At 39.2% G+C, this 20001-nt stretch overlaps 1 protein-coding gene and 1 pseudogene across 1 annotated transcript in view; one reads left to right on the top strand and one right to left on the bottom strand.

The window, feature by feature from the left end:
* Positions 1 to 20001, bottom strand: part of LOC121167455 (dynein heavy chain 14, axonemal-like) — a 404109-nt gene that overhangs the window by 58693 nt on the left and 325415 nt on the right. Inside the window, exons 45-56 of the mRNA XM_040996873.1 lie at positions 19690 to 19848; positions 18565 to 18697; positions 18195 to 18197; positions 13948 to 14009; positions 12975 to 13159; positions 11602 to 11730; positions 8947 to 9084; positions 7884 to 8051; positions 6677 to 6847; positions 4873 to 5040; positions 4043 to 4135; positions 233 to 430 (exon numbers count right to left, since the gene is read on the bottom strand). Of these exons, the coding sequence (XP_040852807.1) occupies positions 233 to 430; positions 4043 to 4135; positions 4873 to 5040; positions 6677 to 6847; positions 7884 to 8051; positions 8947 to 9084; positions 11602 to 11730; positions 12975 to 13159; positions 13948 to 14009; positions 18195 to 18197; positions 18565 to 18697; positions 19690 to 19848 (1607 nt within the window). The remainder of the gene's footprint in view (positions 1 to 232; positions 431 to 4042; positions 4136 to 4872; positions 5041 to 6676; positions 6848 to 7883; positions 8052 to 8946; positions 9085 to 11601; positions 11731 to 12974; positions 13160 to 13947; positions 14010 to 18194; positions 18198 to 18564; positions 18698 to 19689; positions 19849 to 20001) is intronic.
* Positions 2031 to 2177, top strand: LOC121167467 (annotated as a pseudogene).

The raw sequence follows: 20001 nt of genomic DNA, 5'->3' as shown, positions 1-20001 counted from the left end.
CACCTCCAGTCTTCAGTTAATATTTGCATGATGAAGACACAGGAGCTATTTTCAAGTCATGCTTATTCAAAGCATCTACAATTTGTGGGTTATGACTGGATGAAGTTGGATAAGACGGGTTGGTAGAACTACAGACATCATTTTCTTATTTTCCATTAATTATTAAACTTCTCAGCAAAGGGCTATGTAAATGAAAATGTAAGAGATAATAATAATAAAAAAAAGGCCTTACTTGATCTAGGTGTAAGTTAGGCACCACCACCACAGTGGGGTTCCCTTCTAGACCTGCTTGAATAAAAGCCTTTTTAACGACTTCTCTGAACTCTGTGTACCCAGAGCTGGGAGACTCAGGCACTCGATACAGTTTGTGTTCTGTTAAGTAACAGGCCAAGGTTGTGCAACTGTCTTTTCCACATCCCTCTGTCCCAATCTGTGGAAGAAGAAAAACAACAACACACCCTATGATTCCGATATATTTTTGGAGAATTCTTTAGGGGATGGTGTTTTCTTTTTTATGTTTAGCATGTCAATAATAAAAATATCTAACAATATTTTCATTTATTATTTTTTAGGACATAGGCTTAAATGTTTAAATATTTAATCAAGTTTGTAAGGCATTCATTCACATTCAGTATTTTCATTTGTTCTCTTCATACCCTCTGAAAATTCCAGGAAATGATCTCGTTGGAAAGATAATTGGGAAAAACAGCACATGGAGGCTTATAAACCACTGCTGAATCACTGTTGATACTGAATTCTTCACTGATAATAAAGCAGATGGTATTTTCCCATTCCTGATATATGCTTTCTGGCAAGTACAGCAGGTATTACCTTTTAAAAGCAGCTTCACAAGAGCGTAGTTCACACACTACATCGATGCACAAGTCAAATAGTTTTTAGGAAATTCACATATTTATACACCGTTACCACAAGCCCGTTTTAGAATTTCCATTACTTTAAAAAGATCCTTTGAATCCATTCATGGTCAATTCCCGTTCTGAAGACTAAGCTGGAATGGTCACTAAGTTGCCTTGTGTTTGGGGTTTTATGTAAGTGGGATTATGCAACATCAAGCCTACGGCATCTACTTTCTCTCACTTGCCAGAACAGTTGTGAAGTTCTTTGTATCAACAGTTTGCTACTTTTTGTGTTGAACAACATTCTGTTGTATGGACCTACCTACCACAATTAGTCTGTTCACCACTGAAGGTCATTTGGTTGGTTCCCACTTCTTGGCTATTCTGAATGATGTTGCTAAGGAGATTTGCATACAAGTCTGTGTGCACATTTGTTTTATTTTCTCTTCTGTAGATATATAGGACTGGAATTTCTCAGCTATCTGATAAATCTACATGACACTCTGTAAGAAATGCACAAACCATTTTTCAAAATAGCTATATTTTACAATACCACTAGCAATGCCTGAGAGTTTAGTTTACCTGCTATACTGTCATTATCTTCTTGATTATAGTTTAAGTTCATTGCTTAGTACTCTTGTGGACTTAATTTGTATTCCCCTCAGTGCCCTCAAACCTCGGCCACAAGGTCCTAACCTTCTTGGGATCCTGGCCAAAATGTCACTCTTTGTGAAGCCACTTCACAACTTTTGAGATATCACTGTCATTTCAACATTGTGTATATCTAAGATGTACAACTTGGTGTTTCATTAAATGTATACACTGAGAAATGTTCATAATAATCAAGCTAGTTAGCATACCCATCCTGTGTGTGTGTGTGTGTGTGTGTGAGAGAGAGAGAGAGAGAGAGAGAGACAGAGACAGAGACAGATTCAGAGAGAAGGAGAAACACCCAACCTCTGGACTTATTTCAAGGCAATGCAATTAATTGTTTTTCCCCCTTATAACATTTTTGTTTCTTTTAATACAATCTTTATTAAAAGTCTAGTTCTTTTGCATAATATGTTGTAACAACCTTTAAGACCAATGCCTTAAGTATTACTTAAATGTTTTATTTTTCTAATAAACAATACAATCTAGTGTAGATATGCAACATTTAAAGAATCATGCATGATCACTTCTCGGCCTTTTGGCTAAGATCAAGTGAAGAATCATGCATGATTTTTTCATTGTATTTCCTTACCTAATTAAACTAACATCATCGGAAATCTCCTATTGAGGTCTTGGTTATTTCATTATTTCTATCTGCTTTAAATGTTACTCATTAAATTATTAAGCTCCCCTCTCAGCTGCTTTTCCCTGCCTAATTCCACATGCTAGAATAGAAGTTAGAGCACCATTTTGCAAAAATGTACCACGTATTTGATCCAGGCCAAAAATGTGCCTATGATGCTTTTAGTAATAATAGAATCAGAGGAAGCAGGGACTTGTCGGATATTTTCAATAAGGGATTATGTTTTAGTAAGGATTCTGGGAGGGTAATTAGGTTCATGAGAGACTGGGAAAATGATTAGGTAGGCAAGATTAGTGTGGGGTTTTAAAATTTGCTGAGAAAACATTCTCAGTAATTTTGTCATTGGGAACGTGTTGTAAGTATTCTTGTTGGCACGAAAGGGTTAATTTAACAAAGAAAGAATTTGTAAAAGGCGGTAAAAGAAGTAAACAGAATACCTACCATTTGAGAACAGAAAAGCAACCCATGAAGAGCTGAAGTAAGACAAAATCATAGCCTTTACAAAGCTCGTGTTTTAAATAAGGCAACAGACACCAAGTAAAAAAAAATATACACATACATACATATATACATGAGAGAGCAGATATTGCCAAGAACTACCAAGTAAAATAAAGTGGACTGCAGGTCCAGAGCGACAGGGCTGAGGGGAGGGAGAGTGCCATGCCCTTTCAGATAAGCAGCAGCAAGGTTATCCCACAAATCCACGGGAAGATGATGCTGGCCTAGTCAGTGGTGGCTGCGGAGACAAGTGGACAGATCTGGGATATATTCTGCAAGCTGCGTTGTGGACTTGCTGGTGGAGAGTCTGTGAAGAATGATGCGGGTGGTGGTGACTCGGGTTTCTGCTCAAGGCAGTGGACATATGCTGATGCTTTTTATGAGATCGGGAAGGTTAGCAAAGGAGTGGTTTTGGTGGTAGAAATTTTGCTTTAGATTTTTTCTCGAGTCCATTTTCCAACTTTCAATTAGTTTTGTTGTGTCTATCTAAATAAATGAGTATCCGGATTGCACCCAAGGGGGGGCATATGCTCTCATGGCATGTTCAATGCCAGTTTGGATGTCCGTAACACCTACTGGAGTGCCTGAGTTTAAGTGCTGTCTCCACTCCCAACTCCAGCTTCCTGCTACCATGCAGCCGGGGAAGGCAGCGGAAGATGGCTGCACCAGCTCGGTCCCTGCCACTCAGGGCAGTGGCCTCGATTCTGTTTCTAGCTCCCGCTTGCTGTGGGCATTTGGGGATTGAACTGTCACTCTCTTTGTCTAGGCTTCTCAGTTAAACAGGAAAAAGGACCATAACCTTAAAAAAAATGAAGCTTTATCTATTATGGGTGCAAGAAAATTCCTTTCTGGAAAAAAAAAAGCATGGAACAAATAATTAAGCAATTGTAAATAAGGTATAAAGTAAATAACTAAAAAGCAGGCAAGCATAATAAGTCATAAAATATGCTTTATGTTACTGGCTAAATATATGAGATTTTATTTAGCTTTCCAGAAATCTTCCCGTATTTTAAGTACTTGGAAATTTTCTAATGAACTCAACTCCTATTTGTTCTCATGAGAAGTGAGATTTTTACTGAACATGTCTTAACTTTTCTGAACCCAAACCTAAGGAAGCGCACTGTGTTTGAAGTCAGGATCTACCTGCAAACTCTGAGGATGCATGGGACATGCTGCCTGGTTGCCACTTTTATTCACATCAAATGCTCCCCAAAACAAACAACACTTTTATGGACAAATTTACAAACACTGTAGTTAGAATAAAGACAATGTTCCATGACTCAGTGTTTTTCATAAAGTTGTGAATAAGATATCCATAGACAACTTATATCTTTCTATAGTTCTTAACTGTAATTTGCAAAATTCAAGCCATTTGAAGCGCTGAAGTTCTTACCAGTAACATGTGACCCCCAGGCTGTCGAAGAACCCTTGCTGTTCTTACAATATGCTGGATGGCCTCCTTGAAAAACACCATGGGATAAGAGATCTAGCAGAGGGAATATGACAAAAAAACTGATCACAGGTGTGGAAAAGTCAAGCAAATACGCATTGTCATTTCACACGCAAGGGAATAACACTGATCTTGATTCAGTACTCTGGTTTTTGCTAAGCTTTTGTGATCATCTCTCTGCATATACTCCATAAAGCAATATAAGGAGGGGAGTCCCAGAATTGAGAGAAAAGAAGTTACAAGTAATTATAACATCAATTATTAATTGGAAAGAACAGTAGTACCCAGGCTGCTTTTTCTATCAGTCTCTTTCAGTAGGCAGGTCTAACGAAGGGAGGAAGAAAACTGGTTTCTGGCATGCGTGATTTCACATGTGGCTCTGTCCACGCATAGCTATGTGACACTGTGAAGACACAGCTATTCCAGTGTAATGTGTTGCCAGATGTTGCGAACTTCTGCTGCAAACTTTTTAAAGTTTACTAAACTCTATTAACTCAACTCTCCACAGCCTCTAGTGCTAAATAACCTGTTTTTAAAATGATATTCTGTTGAGACAAAGTAAGAGGAAATAATAGAATATGATGTTGTAAAAATGGTTTGCTTTGAAATCTTAGGGCATATTTACTTGCCTCTGCTGTTCTCTCTCCCAAAATATCTTAAAAATATTTGAGGTACATGGATATGTGTGTGCGCGTGTATCAATGAACACATGCAGACACAGCACCTGTCAGGTTTATAAAGAGCATAAAATGGGTTCTTCCATATGTCCTTACCTCTGTGAACTTGTTACCCAACTTCATTTGGAATTCATTAAGTACACTGGCAAGCCTATTATAGTCCCTGGTATGCTGATAGATCTTTTTTCTATGAATCTTGTTGACATCCAAGAAGTCCACAAATACAGTTGGATCATTCATCAGGTTTTCTGGAGTCCACGAAATCTATAGTAAGATAAGGATTTAACACTACAGTTAACAGCACAATCTCCCTTGTTCTTGAGACTAACATAACATACCTCAGTCACTGAAGCTCCTGGTGCAGTGGCCTCACAACTCCAGTTCTCAATCCTTTTTGTGCCTTGTAGCCCTTTTAGCAGCAAAGCCAGGGACTCTCCTTCAAGAATATTATTTTAAATCCCTCCAGTAAAATACAAGGATTACAAAGGAAATACGACACACAGAAATCATAATTCTAAGAATGCGGGGTGTCTGTGGACCCCAGGTTAAGGACCCCTGTAGTTGGAAGTATCTTGTAGTTCTACCGACAATCTTGGAAAAGGAAGTGGCTGTTGAATGCTTTTCCCACTGTCTGCTTAAACTCTTGGCTATCTTTCACGCTAAGGCTTTGGACAACTTTCTCTTTGAAGTCTGACCACTTTTTCTCTGCTTTAAAATCAGGTAAGGTACTTTACTCTCTGCTTCTCTGCTCCCCAAAGTGGTGTGTGCACAGGTCTACAGCAGCATTTGCAGAAAGGGCTTGCACCTGTTAGCTGTGAGGTGCCCAGAGGCAGGGTTTCAAGTAGTCCTCAGCACTTACTTCACTTGGTATTGGCACTGGAAATTCCTGATAGGCATTAGGAAGGCATTTTCTCAGCAAATGGCTAGATGAGGGTTGAATGAAGGTACAGCATGCTGGCTAAGACAACACCAGCTGTCAGACAGTTGCTGGACACAAAGGGGAACAGCCAGGACTTGAACTGGTGCCCTTGAAGGATGCCAGCTATAATCTGCTATTTAATTCTCTGCATGCCAGTGCCAGGCTCCAGAAAGAATTCTTAAAAGAAGCCTCCTGAATTTGTGACTTATGTCAAAAACATGTATGTATTCATATACACAGAGGAATAGGCCTACATATTTGTAAACATGCTATTATCTAAGTTTTGTTTGTTTTATACGCTGGGTCTGTGTGCAGAACTGTCTTCATCTCCACATTACAAGCTTTTTTTAATCAAAAATTACCTTTTACCATCACAAGACATGCCTGTACTTTTGAATGTATGGCATTTCTCGGGTGAGAGAAAGCAGCAGTGCACAAGAACAGAGACAAAAAGCAGAGGCACCTTGGGGGAGGAAGTGTTTGCATTGCTTTGTGCAGAGGTAGTCCAGACAGACAGGGGGCACCTTCCTGCTCGCCCCCTTTGTGGGGGAAAGTGCTATGGAAACACTTTCCCCTGGGACTTGGGCTGACAGGCAGCTGGAAACCCAAGTGCTTAGGGATGGGAGATGGGAGGGGAGTCTTTTTGGGGCAACAGATAGCTCTGTGAGGCTTGGAGAAACCTGAAAATTATAGCTGCGCAGAGGCCACAAGCGCAAGTGAAGGTCTCACCACCTGATCCTTGCCATCTTCTCTTGAGCTGTGCTTCCAGAAACTTCCAGGGGAAAAGAAATTACCCAGGAAGTCTCTCTTGGGGACAACAGAGCATTGTTTGCAGACTTTGTACTAAAGCAGCATTTTGGATGAACACCTCATTTAAAACAGCCTTTTTCATTTCATTTTATTTCATTTTATTTTTTTCTTTTATTCTATTTTCTTCTATTCTGTTCTGTTTTATTTTATTTTATTTTATTGTAAGCTTACCTGAAAATGGCTTTCTATGTTCTTGGCCAGCAGCTGATAGAAAAGGCATCTTTCCGTGGGCTCTGTGAGGCGGTCGTGGAACACGCGGGTCGCTTCGTGAGCCAAGAGCAGGGCAGCCCTCTCTACGGAGGTGATGACGGTCTTGTCCGCTTGCAGCAGTCCTCGCAGGAGCTGGTGGGGTTCAAAGGACACGTTACAGGGCTACTGGGCATCAGCAGGGCAGCGTGCCATGCCAGGGCCCCTTCGTGGCGGCTTTCCTTTCCTTAAAGAATAGAAGCAATTATTCAGGCTGACAGTGAACGACTTCTACAAGGGAGGACCTGAACTGTGGATGAGATGGCAAGGTTATAATGGGCATGGAATCACTCTCAGGGTGGTGGGGGACTTTAGAAGCAACTCCACCGGGTCTTGTGGGGGCCTCGATAGGATGGGAAACCACAGGCCTTCGGAGGTAGGTGCTGCAGTGACAGACACATCCCAAGGCTGACCTACTGTGGCATCCTCAACTTGGGTTTGAGTAAAAGGCCTGATAGCCCATTTCAAAGATTCCATGAGCCGATAAGGCAAAGGTCCCACATGGAAGCTACAAAGCATAAGCATCACTTCCCCAGGCAGGTGTTTGTTTTTGATATTAAGATGCTCACATCCTGTACTGCAGTACCAGGGTCTGATCCCTGGCTTCGATCCCAGTTTTTACTTCTTGTTAATGCAGACCATGGAAGCAGCAGGCAACAGCTTGTGTTGGGGTTCCTGCTCCTCCAGAAAACCCAGATTTGAGTTCCCAGCTCCTGGTTTCACCCTCCTGGCCACTGTGGGCATTTTGAGAGTGATCCAGTGGATACGATCCCGGCCTGTCCACCTCTCTTCATGACTGTCTGTCTGTCTGTCTCTCTCTCTGCCTGCTTTTCAAATAAATGTAAAAAAAGATTTACTTTTCTTAACACTTTCAGTTTGAACCCCATTTGTCTATAACAGATCTCCAATTCTTTTATGCTAACTAATGGGAGCAGCTGCTAACAGCACAACTAACATGAGTTTTATCTCTTTTTCCCTTTGTGACAATTTCATGCTGACAGTATCATGAGTTCAGAAATGGGGTGGGGGTTAGAAAGCAGAGAAGGAAGAGTAAGAAAGAAGGAAGGAAAGTTAATTTAAAAGTGCATTTCAGCTTAACATTTTAAGTTAGAGAACAAATTTTAAGACAAACCTTAAACACATCTCGCAGATTAAACATGTAGTGACATTTTGCTGGAGTTGGTAACATGTTCTGAGACACATGCTGGTATATATCCACAGAACAACATGTTATCATATCTTTGCTTTTCTGAACATCAGACGTGAAGTTATTGAGTGCGAAATAGATTCCCAAATGAGCCTTTAAAAAGAAATACTACCATTGAGTTTGCCAAAGCTTTTATGTTGATGACAGCTGTTCTCTATTAGAAAGCAGACCAGTTTACTGTCAGAGGACTAATTTTGACAAATGCTAATAATTAAAACATATTTATGATATGATGGTGGAATAGGAGCAAGACATTCTGGGTGATGTAAACTGGGGACAAAGCGGATGGGAGACAGGTGCACCTGTGTGTTCTGTGGAGACAATTCATGCCTCACCTCTGATCCCACCAGGTGGTCAAAGGATTTCTCCTACCTTCGTTCCCCAGTGGGAACTAGTAGGAGAAGAATAAAAGGTAAATTATTACCACAGTCTGGAATGGTGCACATTTAAAAATGGTTCAATTTCATTTCTTATGTGATCAGAAACACAGATTTTATACAAGATGACTAAATTCTTCAAAACTAGCTGCATGTCTTTTCTTTATAATATTTAAAGGTAAAATTGTAAATCCATTTTTTCACAAGCACATGGTAAGTGTGACGCAGGTGACCAATCACTCACGCCTGGAAAAAGCGGCTGTATTTTAAGACCGCATTCATGTATTCCAATCCAGACTGAGGGAGAAGTTTGCTCAGTGTTTTTTCTTCTACAAGAAAATGCAAAGAACAGATCAATGCTGCTCAGTTAGGATGTGCCTGCGATTCCAAAGACCCATTCCAGGTCTAATAGATCAGAATCTCAGGGGAATAAAATCCTGGGATTTGCATATTGAACATGCACGACAATTGGGCACAAAATAGAGGGGAAAATAAAATGTATCTCCTTAAGAGGATGATGTTCCCATGTTAGTGGCATTGAGTCCTTACATTTTTTTTTTTCTTATACTTTGGAATTTTTTTTCCCCCAGAAGATTAACTGGATATATTACCTGAAAAATACTGCACAGGGCACTTTGTGGAGGATGAGGCATTACCAATACGGAAAAATGCTTAAGGAGACGCGGGCTAATGTCGCTCCCACCAATCAGAGGAACACAACACGTGACAATGGAGAGATCTTGGATGTTCTGTGGGAAGAGCAAAAAGGAAGCATAGATAAATGCATCTGCAGAAAATGAAATACTCACCCAACCCCCGCCACAAATGGACGCAAGACTTAAAACACAGCTAAAGTAAACTGATGGCAATGACAGTTTGCTGCAAGACAAAAATTTAGATGGCAACACAAATCTATCTGAAGTAACTACCTAAAATAAAATTTTGAGGCATTATTTCTTGAAATTTTTTAAAAAGTCATTAGGCTACAGGCCTTAAAAAAATACAAAAAGTCACCTGAAACTCTTGGGGTGTTCAGAGTGAAACACAGCTAACGCTTCATGACACTGGTCTGAGCCAGGACTTTTTTGTGGATTACAACTCCAAATCAGGCAACAGGAGCTCAGACAAGCAGAATTAGGTCAGAAAGTTTCTGAATAGCCAAGCAAGCAGTTAACAGAGTAAAGAGACAAGAGAGAATTTTTGCAAACAATGCATCTGACAAGGGTTACTCCGAGAATATTTTAAGAGCTGAACATGGCCATAGCAAAAACCAAATAATCCAAGTTCTGGAATCAACATAATGAACAAATGAATGTATAAAGAACGTGTGTGTGTATGTGTGTGTGTGTGTGCATGTGTGTGTGAGAGAGAAAGAGAGAGAGACAGAGAGAGAGAGAGAGAGAGAGAGAATTTCCTTCCTTCGAAAGACTGAGAAGTTTTATCTACCAGTGACTGCGTGGATGGGCCCGGAGGACACTATGTCAAGTGGAATGAACCAGGCACAGCAAGAAAGACACCGCATAATCTCATTGATTTGTGGACTCTGCAAAAGCTGATCTTACAGAAGGCTGGAAAAGTTGAGCAGGAGAGGTTGGGAAATGGGTGCAAAGGAACAGCAACAAATTCTAGTTATGGGGAATGAATTCTAGTCACCTATTTCATAGTAGGATAACTATAATTAACAAGAATACAGTTACATGCTTAAAAAAAGATTTTGAATATTCTCACCACAATGAAATGATAAATGTTCAAGAAGGTGATGGATATGTTAATTGCTCTAATTTTGTTAACATGTTGAACACCTATATTGAAACATACTATAAGCTATAAACAGGTACAATTAATGCATGTCAATTAAAAATTGCAAAAGCGATGATCAGAAAATAAGCAATGTGTCATTAAGGTTCTTAAAGATGATTCCAGTGGTGAGTGAAAAACCAGAAGTGTGCATTGAGTGTGTTTTCAGAGTGGCCAGGATTGGCTGGCATGGGAATGTATGATGCTAACACACAAATGCCATTTGCAATATTACATCATAGCGCAGTACTGCTGCAGGAAGCATACAGATATACCAGTCAGCCGACAATGGCTTCTTTTTATCAGCTTTGTCCCTATTTCACGCCCAAGGCCACAGAAACTCCACAAAAGGCCTGCTGTGATTATGTTCTTTGGTCAGTTTAGGACTTTGGTCAGTTAGTTCTTTGGTCTGTAACTATGGATTCTGGAACCTGCTCCCCATTTTCTGGCTTTTCTACTCTCCTGGATTCTTTCTCCCTGTACTGGGTTGATAATTAGTTCACAGGGATTGATTGGCATCTGAGCCAACTTGTAAGTCAGTGTGTCTTGTTCAGGATCTGGGACCCAGGTTGGTCCAAGACATGTAATTGTAATGCAACCACCTTGTTTTACGGAGGAGGGACTGCGGGTCCAGAAAGGTTACGTGGTGAAATAAGCTTTAGAACACAAGACTGTGCTCTCTAGAGAAGGAACCAAGCAGGGAGAAGGGTGTATCTGAATACTGAAAAGAAAATGAAATCATTGCTGCATTTGGTTCAATGGAACAAAAGTAGTGGCTGTGGAATATCTCTTGGGGAACTGTTTTTTTTCAACTTCACAATGCTGAGACTTCTTGATTCCTGGAAATCAATTTTAGGCTAGGCTTGTATGGTGATTAACAATGTTTTGTTTGAACTTACTTTAATTTACTTCACAGCCAAGGGCTTATCTTCAGGACACCGAGTTAAATAGATTAGAGCAAAGACTACACAGGTCAGCAGGGGAAGAGGCAAGGGCTTCAGCCAGGAAGCAGAGGACAAGTTCAGCTCCAGTCACTTCAATTTTAAGAGAATCACAAAATCATTAAAGCTACAGTAATACGTGATTCCCATCAATTTTAATGATGTATTTGGTAAGCTGCAATTTCTCAGCTTTTCCTAGTATGAAGTAATTGCTAATGCATTGACAAATTTGGTCACTGACGCAATTAGCAGTAGTAAGCACTGTTTGACTCAAACTAAAGCTTTAGGACACACCCGCAGTTTTTAGGAAGACTCAGAGTTATCGGAAGTAGAATTTTTGTAAATCCTTGAATTTTCTATATATCAGGTACAGATGCAACTAGCACATACAGCATAGCGAATTGAGGGTCTCTGTGTAGCTTAACTTGTCCCTGAAGTTCAGACTGTCTGAATTTCTCATTTAATCAACACTGTTACAACATATTGCTACAATTTTCAACATGAACAAAACCTTAGCAAATACAGTACCTTCCACATATTTTTTTCCGTATCATAAATTCCTCCCAAATCTAGTAATTGTCTGATCAACTCCAGGGCTGGATGAGTTCCATATGTATCTGGTACTGGCGTATTCAGGTCATCAATAAATACTATAAGCTTAAGGAAGACAAGCACTTTGAAAATATGTTAATAAGTATTTCCTCCATTTAAATCACAAATTTGGAGTATCAATTATGTTATGGCCTCAAAACAAAATTACATGTCATAGCAGATATGGGCACTAGCTCCTGGCTGGGCTCCTCCACTTCCCATCAAGCTCCCTGTTGGTGGCCTGGGATGGCCCAAAGCTTTGGGACCCTACCCTTGTGTGTGAGACCTGGAAGAATCCCCTGGCTCCTGGCTTTGGATCAGCTCTGCTCTGGCCATTGTGGGCATTTGGGTAGTGAACCAGTAGATGGAAGATTTTTCCTCTCTGTAAAGCTGCCTTTCCAATAAAAAGAAATAAATCTTAAAAAACACAAACACAAACAAAAACTATCTAGAGTTTATCCTGGAAGACAAAGATGCACCACATTTATCCAGTTCTGCAGTTCAAATCAGGGGAATCTGAAGCAAACCCTTAAGAGCTCTTGAAATTGACAGTCACAGGGGTTAAACTTAGGAGCTCAAGACCCCAGGAGATGATCTGATTGGTGAGTTCTGACTCTGAACTTCTGTTCTCGGACTGGATTAGTGTCAGTGAGCATAAATTTTGGTTGTGACAGAAAGCGTGTCAGGCAGATGAAAGCTAGAGCCAGGAACACTCAATGCCATCTGAAGAAAGCAGGTGTCTCAAGGCTCTGCCCTTCACACCTTCACGGAGGTTATGGGTAGCTTAACATTCACTCTTAGGATTCCAAGCCAAGGTCACAGGAAGATAATGAGTGCTTTTAAAATGTCATAGAAAAATGGGCTAAAAAAAAGTCTACTTGGGGGCAAGACATTTTTTGAAGTCCATGCACAGTTTTATCTTATGCATTTTCTGTGTAATTTATGATTACTCCCCAATGCATAAAATTTCAACATTTTTTTGTGGCAAAATAAACTTCCCTCTTGATACCATTTTACTATGAGTTTTTTGAAGTGCCCTTGCATAACAACAAGGCAATAGGCATCTAACTCATCTTCTAGTCTTCACTCCAGTTTCAAGCTTCTTTGGCCTTTAGTGATTTTTGATTGTGTTAGAAATCACATTATGTTGATTTGAAAACCATCTTTGGATTAGTAAGTAAATATTCTAGAAATATTCAGGAATGTATTTTACATGCACTTTTTCCTTTTTGTTAGTATTAATTAGAAATAAGCCAATGTATCACTTGAATAGCACAAGCAGATTACTCAACATGGATGGGAACTTTTACCCTGTTGTTCTTTGGTGCTCCCAGAGTGTCTTTAGTTCTCAGTATTAGGTTCTTGAGAATCATCTCCTTGGTTTTGGCAGCTGTCATATTGATGTTAAAATTTATTGTAGAGGGTATAATTCCTTTATTAAAATTTTTCAATGAATTTTCATCACTTGTGGTTTGCTTCGTTTTGGTAGTAACATCTATGATGTCAAAAATGGAAGGAAAAACAAACCTAGAACACTTTAATAATGTTTCTTCTCTAAAGTGTCAAGAAATCAAGATTGTTTTTGTCATTTTGGAGACATTTTTGGAAGAGAAATCTCAAACTCTGAAATATTTTCTTAGTTATTTCTGGTAAACAGTATCTCTTGGCAACCCTAACCAGACATAACAATGTAAAATATCTCAACGAATCATCTATTCATTTATGCACTTTAAAGCACAAACAACTTTTTTAAATCTAAAAGCAGCATGCCGTTAGGTGTTCCAGGAGAAGCAAAATTAGGGCACATTGGTTGAGGGAGGGTGGTATAGGGATGGGATTATAGCAACAGAGTAACAACAAAACAGAAACCTCTTCTCACAGGGATCCTGTGGTCTCCCTTGCCCTTTCCACAGCCATTTGCTGGCTGTTTTCTTGGGAAGCCAAGCTGCTGCTCCTCAAGGACCAAGTTAGGACCTTCAGCAATGATGTTCCTGAAACTTCCTGTTTCAACTGAATGGGTTGGTCTCTGAACCACAGCATCCCAAGTGTTCTATTTCACAAGGTCTACATCAGGTTTTGGGTGAGCAGACACAGTGGTCCTCAACCACACTGTTCCACCTGTTGAATGTTTTAAAGAGCTCAAGAGTCTAATGAACACTTTTTTTAAGACTTGCAATGTAAATTGATGGTCACGTACATTTTCATTCTGAGATTTCTGAAAGTGAGAAATGACATGCAAGAGTGCGAGATAGCAAAGTTTTGGAACTGTGCTACAATACATACCTGAACTTTCAGGTGCCATCTTTTGTGATCCAGAAATCAAGAGGCTGATATTTTGTTGTAGGCTATTGGAATACAATATGTTAAGGATTTCAAGTTAGCTTATTGACCGTCATGGTGATGTTGGCAGAAACACAATAGCAGTAACAACATATGGTTGACTTTACGTCTCTATCACTTAGAAGACAACTTTCCCCTCATCACTGCTCATACTTCCACCTACAAAATTGGTGTCACCTTTAGACTGATAAGCAAACTTAATAAAAAACAGTTTACTTTAAAGACAAGCCTGGCAAATCCTAGAATGCCAGGCTACTGGATGTTTCCTTAAGAAAGCAAAGCATTGCCTTCTTTGTCCTTTTGTAAACTGCACTGCACTTACGTGTCACTCTGTGAAAGACACATTCACTGCTCTCTTGGGCTTGTTTTTTAGGTGTTTTTATATTGAGCTGAAAATAGTTGACTGTCTGTATTGCTAAACTTCAGTTCAAATATCATACATACAGTAAACCTTAGCTTTTAGACTCCATTATTTGTGATATTTACATAAGGAATGCTTCCTATTGTATGAACTGCTTCAAAAATCCTAGGATTTAAAAAAAATGTTTACTTTATTGGAAATGCAGATCAGATTTATGGAGAGAAGGAGAGACAAAGATCTTCTAACTGCTGGTTCACTACCCAAATGGCCACAACAGTAGAGCCAAGTCGATTTGAAGCCAGGAGCCAGGAGCTTTTCCTTGGTTTACCCTGCTGGTACAGGGGTCCCAAGGCTTTGGGCTGTCCTCGACTGTTTTCCCAGGCCACAGGCAGGGAGCTGGATGGGAAGCAGAACAGCTGGGACGTGAATTGGCGCATAAATGGGATCCCAGTGCTTATATGGTGAGGATTTAGCCATGAGCCATTGCCCTGTTTCCAAATGATATGCTTTTTAAAGGATTGTTAAATTGCATTTGGATTTTGCTGCAAAATTATTAGTTTAAGAACTAATGATAGGGGATGGGAAGGACTACAACTGCACAAATAGAAGTGGCGGAATTTGGTCTGTAGTTTACTGTGAGAAGATTATATGTAGGGCAGAGGCAAACGGAGTTGCAGGGACCCAGAGGAATCAGATGGGCCATTGGAGATGAAGTAATTAGAGAATTCAAGTCTAATTCCTAGGTCTCAGGCTTGAATAGTTAGGTCTGATTTCCCAAGATGAGAAATGCTGGAGGAAAAACAAGTTTTGAAGGAAATTCATGAGTTTTTTTGGGTAGGTGATTGGTACAGAAGATGCCACTAAGTTACCTGCATCTCATATTGTCTCCCCTCACTTTTGGGGAAAAAATCAGATAGAATGACAGAGGCAAAGTTCTTGGTTTCTTAAATAAATACTGGATATTCCTATGTAGAAAAATAAAATTAAATTCTTCTCACCTTATTCAAAAAATCAACTCAAGATGGAGCTAAAACCTAAAATATAAAATCTGAAAGTATGAAGCTACTAGAAGAAAACAGGGGAAACAATTCAAGACATTAGTAAGACAATACATTTTTGAATGAGACCCTAAAAGTGCAGGTACTAGAAGCAAAAGTAGACAAATGTGATTGATATCAAAGAAGTTTCTGTCCAGCAAATTAAATAATCCACAGAACGAAAAGACAGCCTATAGACGGGAAAAAAATATTTGTTAAATTTCTTAACAAATAAAGAATGAATATCCAGAATATATAAGGAACTAAAGAACCTTCAACACCATCACCAGGAACTCATCTAGTTAAAAAGTGGACAAAGGTCTGAAGAGAAATTTCTCAAAAGAATACAATCCACCAGCAGCTCCGTGAACAAATGGTCAGCGTGTGTAGGCATCAGAAAAGTGCAAATCAAAATTACAATGAGGTATCACCTTATGGCAGTTAGAATGGCTGCTGTGAAAAAGTAAGTACTGGGGAGGATGTGGAGAAAGGGGAACTCATACGCTGTTTCTGGGAATGTAAATTAGTACAGTAGAAATCATTATTAGTAGAAAACAGAATGGAGATTTGTTAGAAACGAGAAACAATGAGATTCCACCACAACCCAGTTGGGACAGTTCTGCACAGTAAATGCTGGTGAGGACGCAGGGAAAAGGTGCTCTAGCCCACTGTTCCTGCGACTGTAAACTTGTACAACCTTTATGGAGCACAGTTTAGAGCTTCTTCAAAGACTGGAAAATTAGATTTAGCATATGACCCAGCCATCCTAGTCATGAAAGTTTACTCAAATGAAACCAGCGTAGGAGATAGATATTTTCATACCTGTGTTTATTGTGGTTTAATTCATAATGGTTAAAATATGGAATTCATCCAGATGTCCGTCAATGGATAACTGAATAAAGAGAATGTGGAAATCAACTCAGCCATTAAAAGAATGAATTCCTGTCCTTTGCGACAAAATGAATGCAACTGGAAACCAGTATATTTAATTAACTAAGCCAGTCCCCAAAAAGATAAATATCATGTTTTCCCTGAATTGTGGTAACTAATACAAAGTATAAAAACTGTTATCTATATGAGTGAGGGGAACCTTGAGATTTGATAGTTTACAGCCTGTGTCTGTAGAATAGATTTTATTTCCTACTTGTTATTTCTTGAAATCCTTATCCAATGGAGTGTTAAGCCTGTGATTGTAAAGTGAAATGAAAAGAAGCTTCTGTAGAAACATAACAAAGTGGAGGAGGGAGGGAGGGGAACATGGAAGGAGAGTGGGTAGGCTTAGAACTATCACTAAACCTATGGTGTGAATTTTTTCCATTTTTTTAAATTTAATTTTTTAAAAAATTTTGAGTTTTATGGTACAATTCCATGGTTTGGGTTCCCTCTCCTCAAATTCCCTGCCCCCGAAATGATTTTCCCCATATTGTTACAACAGTTTAGTCCTTCATAAGGAGTTATAATTCTATATGATGTGAAATTAAAAATGAAGAATACATAGAGGGAGAGGTCCATGACATTGGTCTGGATAAGGATTTTTCAGATATGACCTCAAAAACCACAGACCAAAAAATTCGAACACAGATAGATGTGATGGAATCAAATTAAAAATCTCTGCACAGCAAAAACAGTTGAGGAAGAAATATGTGGTGAAACAAAAGATGGAAAAGATGTAAGTTATAACATATATACATCATGTATAATATATATGTTATACATATAAGTTATATGATGGGGGTTAATACCCCAAATAAATAGGGAACTGAAACAACTCAAATGTGAGAAAAAAAATCAATTAAAGATGGGCAAAGTTAGGGCTGGCTGAACTGTGGGGTAGCACATTCTGCTACTGCCTGTGACACTGGCATCCCCGTTTGTGTCCTGGCTGTTCCACTTCTGATCCAGGTCCCAGTTACTGGCCTGGAAAAAGCAGTTGAAGATGGGAGGGCCCAAAGCAGCTCCTGCCTCTGGCCTGGCCTACTGCTGGTTATTGTGGTCATCTGAGGAGTGAACTAGTAGATTGAAATTTTGTTTACCTCTTTGTAACCATTTCAATATAAATATCTTTTTAAAATGAGCAAACACTTATACAGACATTTCTCAAAAGAAGATTTTCAGAATAGTCAACATGGTTTTGGAAACTGGTCAATTTCAAACAAACAGAATAAATCACAAGAGGTTCTCAGTTCACACGTGTTAGAATGGCAATGGTCAAGTCGGCAAGATGGGGAATAAAAGGAATGCTGTATGCTACTGAGGCGGATGTTATTACAGTCACCGTGAAAAAACAACACAGAGGGTTCTGAGAAAACTAAAAGTGAAACTGATGATTCGCAACCTCAACTCTGGGTATATCGCCAAAAGAACTGAAATCAGCATTTCAGACAACTGAGCTCCCATATTCAGTGCAGTACTGGTTGCAATAGTCAAGTTCCAGAATCCATCAAATGGTTACCAACAAATAAACAGAACATACTGTGCATTTTGTGTGTATGCATGTGTATACACATGTGTGTAATGTAACATTATTCAACCTCAAAAAAAGGAAATGTCATCATATTGTGGCATCATAAAATAATTTGGAAGACATTTTTCTAAAGGGTAATTATACCGGCTACAATGAGAAATGCTGTAAGACCATCACACATGGAATCCAGAAAAGCCTAACGCCTAGAAGCAGGGAATCGAACAGTGCTGGCCAGGAGAGGGGGAAAGGTGGGAGGACTGGGGAGATGTGTGCCAATGGGTACAACGGGTACAGTGTGTCAGGTGAAAGAGCAGAAACGTGCTTTCACCTACTGCACAGTTTGGTGAATATAGTTAATGGGATATTATAGATTGCAAAATTGCTACAGGGATAATTACAAACATTCTCATTATAAAAGATGACAAATATGTGAGGTGATGAATATGCCAAGCAGCTGATATAATAATAATTCTATACTGTATATATTTTACATGATAGCACAGATTATTGCTATATACTATTTATTAAAAATTTAAAAATTCAATAAAACAAGGGAGACATAGGGGAGAAAGTTTTTCTTCTTGTCTCCTCTTTTGAATACTTCTACCCTTTTCCAAAGCAGATTTGCTTCTTTAAGAAAATGCATAAATATGTTCAAGAAAGCATTCAAATTTAGAGTTTAGTACATACAAACCAACCTTGACTTCTTAATTTCACTATGTAATAGGACATTTCCTAAAATTGACCCGTATTTTATATAAAATGCTCCTGGGCTCCCCAGCTTTCCAAGCATCTGGTTAACAGTAGCGGTTTTCCCAACACCAGAGTCTCCTAAGTGCGGGGGAGGCAAACATATGAGATTAGGTTTATTTCCATGAAAATGACACATGTTAACTTATTAAAGTGAATCAATAACATTTTCCTTCATTAGGAGATTGTCTGAAAAACAAGTTTTTGCTTTTCTACTTTTTAACATTAAGGGTTGTCAAATCAGGAAGTTAATGTGACAACCTCTCAGAGGTTAATATGATTACCTCTGAGTTATTCGCACCTCTCACAAAAGGTGGAGAACTAACCATTAGGTTTACATAATGTTAATTCAAGTCTGTCAGCAACCATTGCTTTTAGAGTAATATAGAACACTATGTGAAATGGAATTACTTGAAAATTTTTGCCAACATGATCTAAGAGAAAAATTGATGATCAACTTATTTATGAAGTTGAATGGGGTCTCATGAGTTTACAACTCATTACACACTAAAGTAAAAGAGAGAAGGTTCTTAGACCAAATCAGAGGCAACAGATGGATTCTTTGAGACAAACACAATGCCTGTAGTGTCTGCATACAGCACTGTGGTGACACTCAGCGCAACTTAGAAAATCGGAAGAAGTAGTCATTGGGTTGGAATAAGGGTTACAAAGGAGTAGGCACTAAACTGAATTACTCTCCTGGGAATGGAAAAAAATGTTTAAAAATGTTAACACTGGGTTAAGGAATTACGCAAATAAATTTAATTAGATCAATCAATGCTGTTGTAAATGATCCTCGAAGGATCACAACCCACTGGCTATCAAGGCCAGACCATAAGCCAATGGCTCTCCTTCCAGAACCTTCCTGAAGGTAATGAAAGGAAGAAGATTTAAAACATGTTGTATTTGCAAACCTGTGCAGGAAGTGGGCATTCATATACTGCTGGTGAGAAGACAAATTTTTCTTGTCAGCAAAACTTTTCAGGGCCAATTTTTGTAAAACGCTTAGACTACATAACTCCTAGACTGCTTCCTAATGCTGAAATTCTCCTAACATCAGATGCTGTCACTACCTGTGAGGAGGACGGGGTAGGAGTTCTTCAAAAGCATGCTCATGAGGAAGGAAAGGCACGTCGTGTCTCTGGTCGCAGTGTAACGGATGCTCGCTCCATTCTCCATCTTCTTCAGGAAGTTATCACTTGATTGTTGCAGATCAGTTAGTAATGAAGTTCCTGCTACAAAAAAAAATTGTGTTGAAACTTTCACGTGGCCAAGAAACATATCTAATTGTGTAGGCGCTCATACTCTGAAGAAACCTGCACACTATGCAGTAATTTAAACACAAAGCGGTAATTCAACAATAGTTCTCTGTGTTTGTAACCTCT

The sequence above is a fragment of the Ochotona curzoniae genome, unplaced genomic scaffold (assembly GCF_017591425.1).
Source record: "Ochotona curzoniae isolate NIBS_2020 unplaced genomic scaffold, NIBS_Ocur_1.0 patch371, whole genome shotgun sequence".
Taxonomy (NCBI): Eukaryota; Metazoa; Chordata; class Mammalia; order Lagomorpha; family Ochotonidae; genus Ochotona; species Ochotona curzoniae.
The sequence above is the reverse complement of the archived record's forward strand: the minus strand, read 5'-3'. Positions and strand labels throughout refer to the sequence as shown.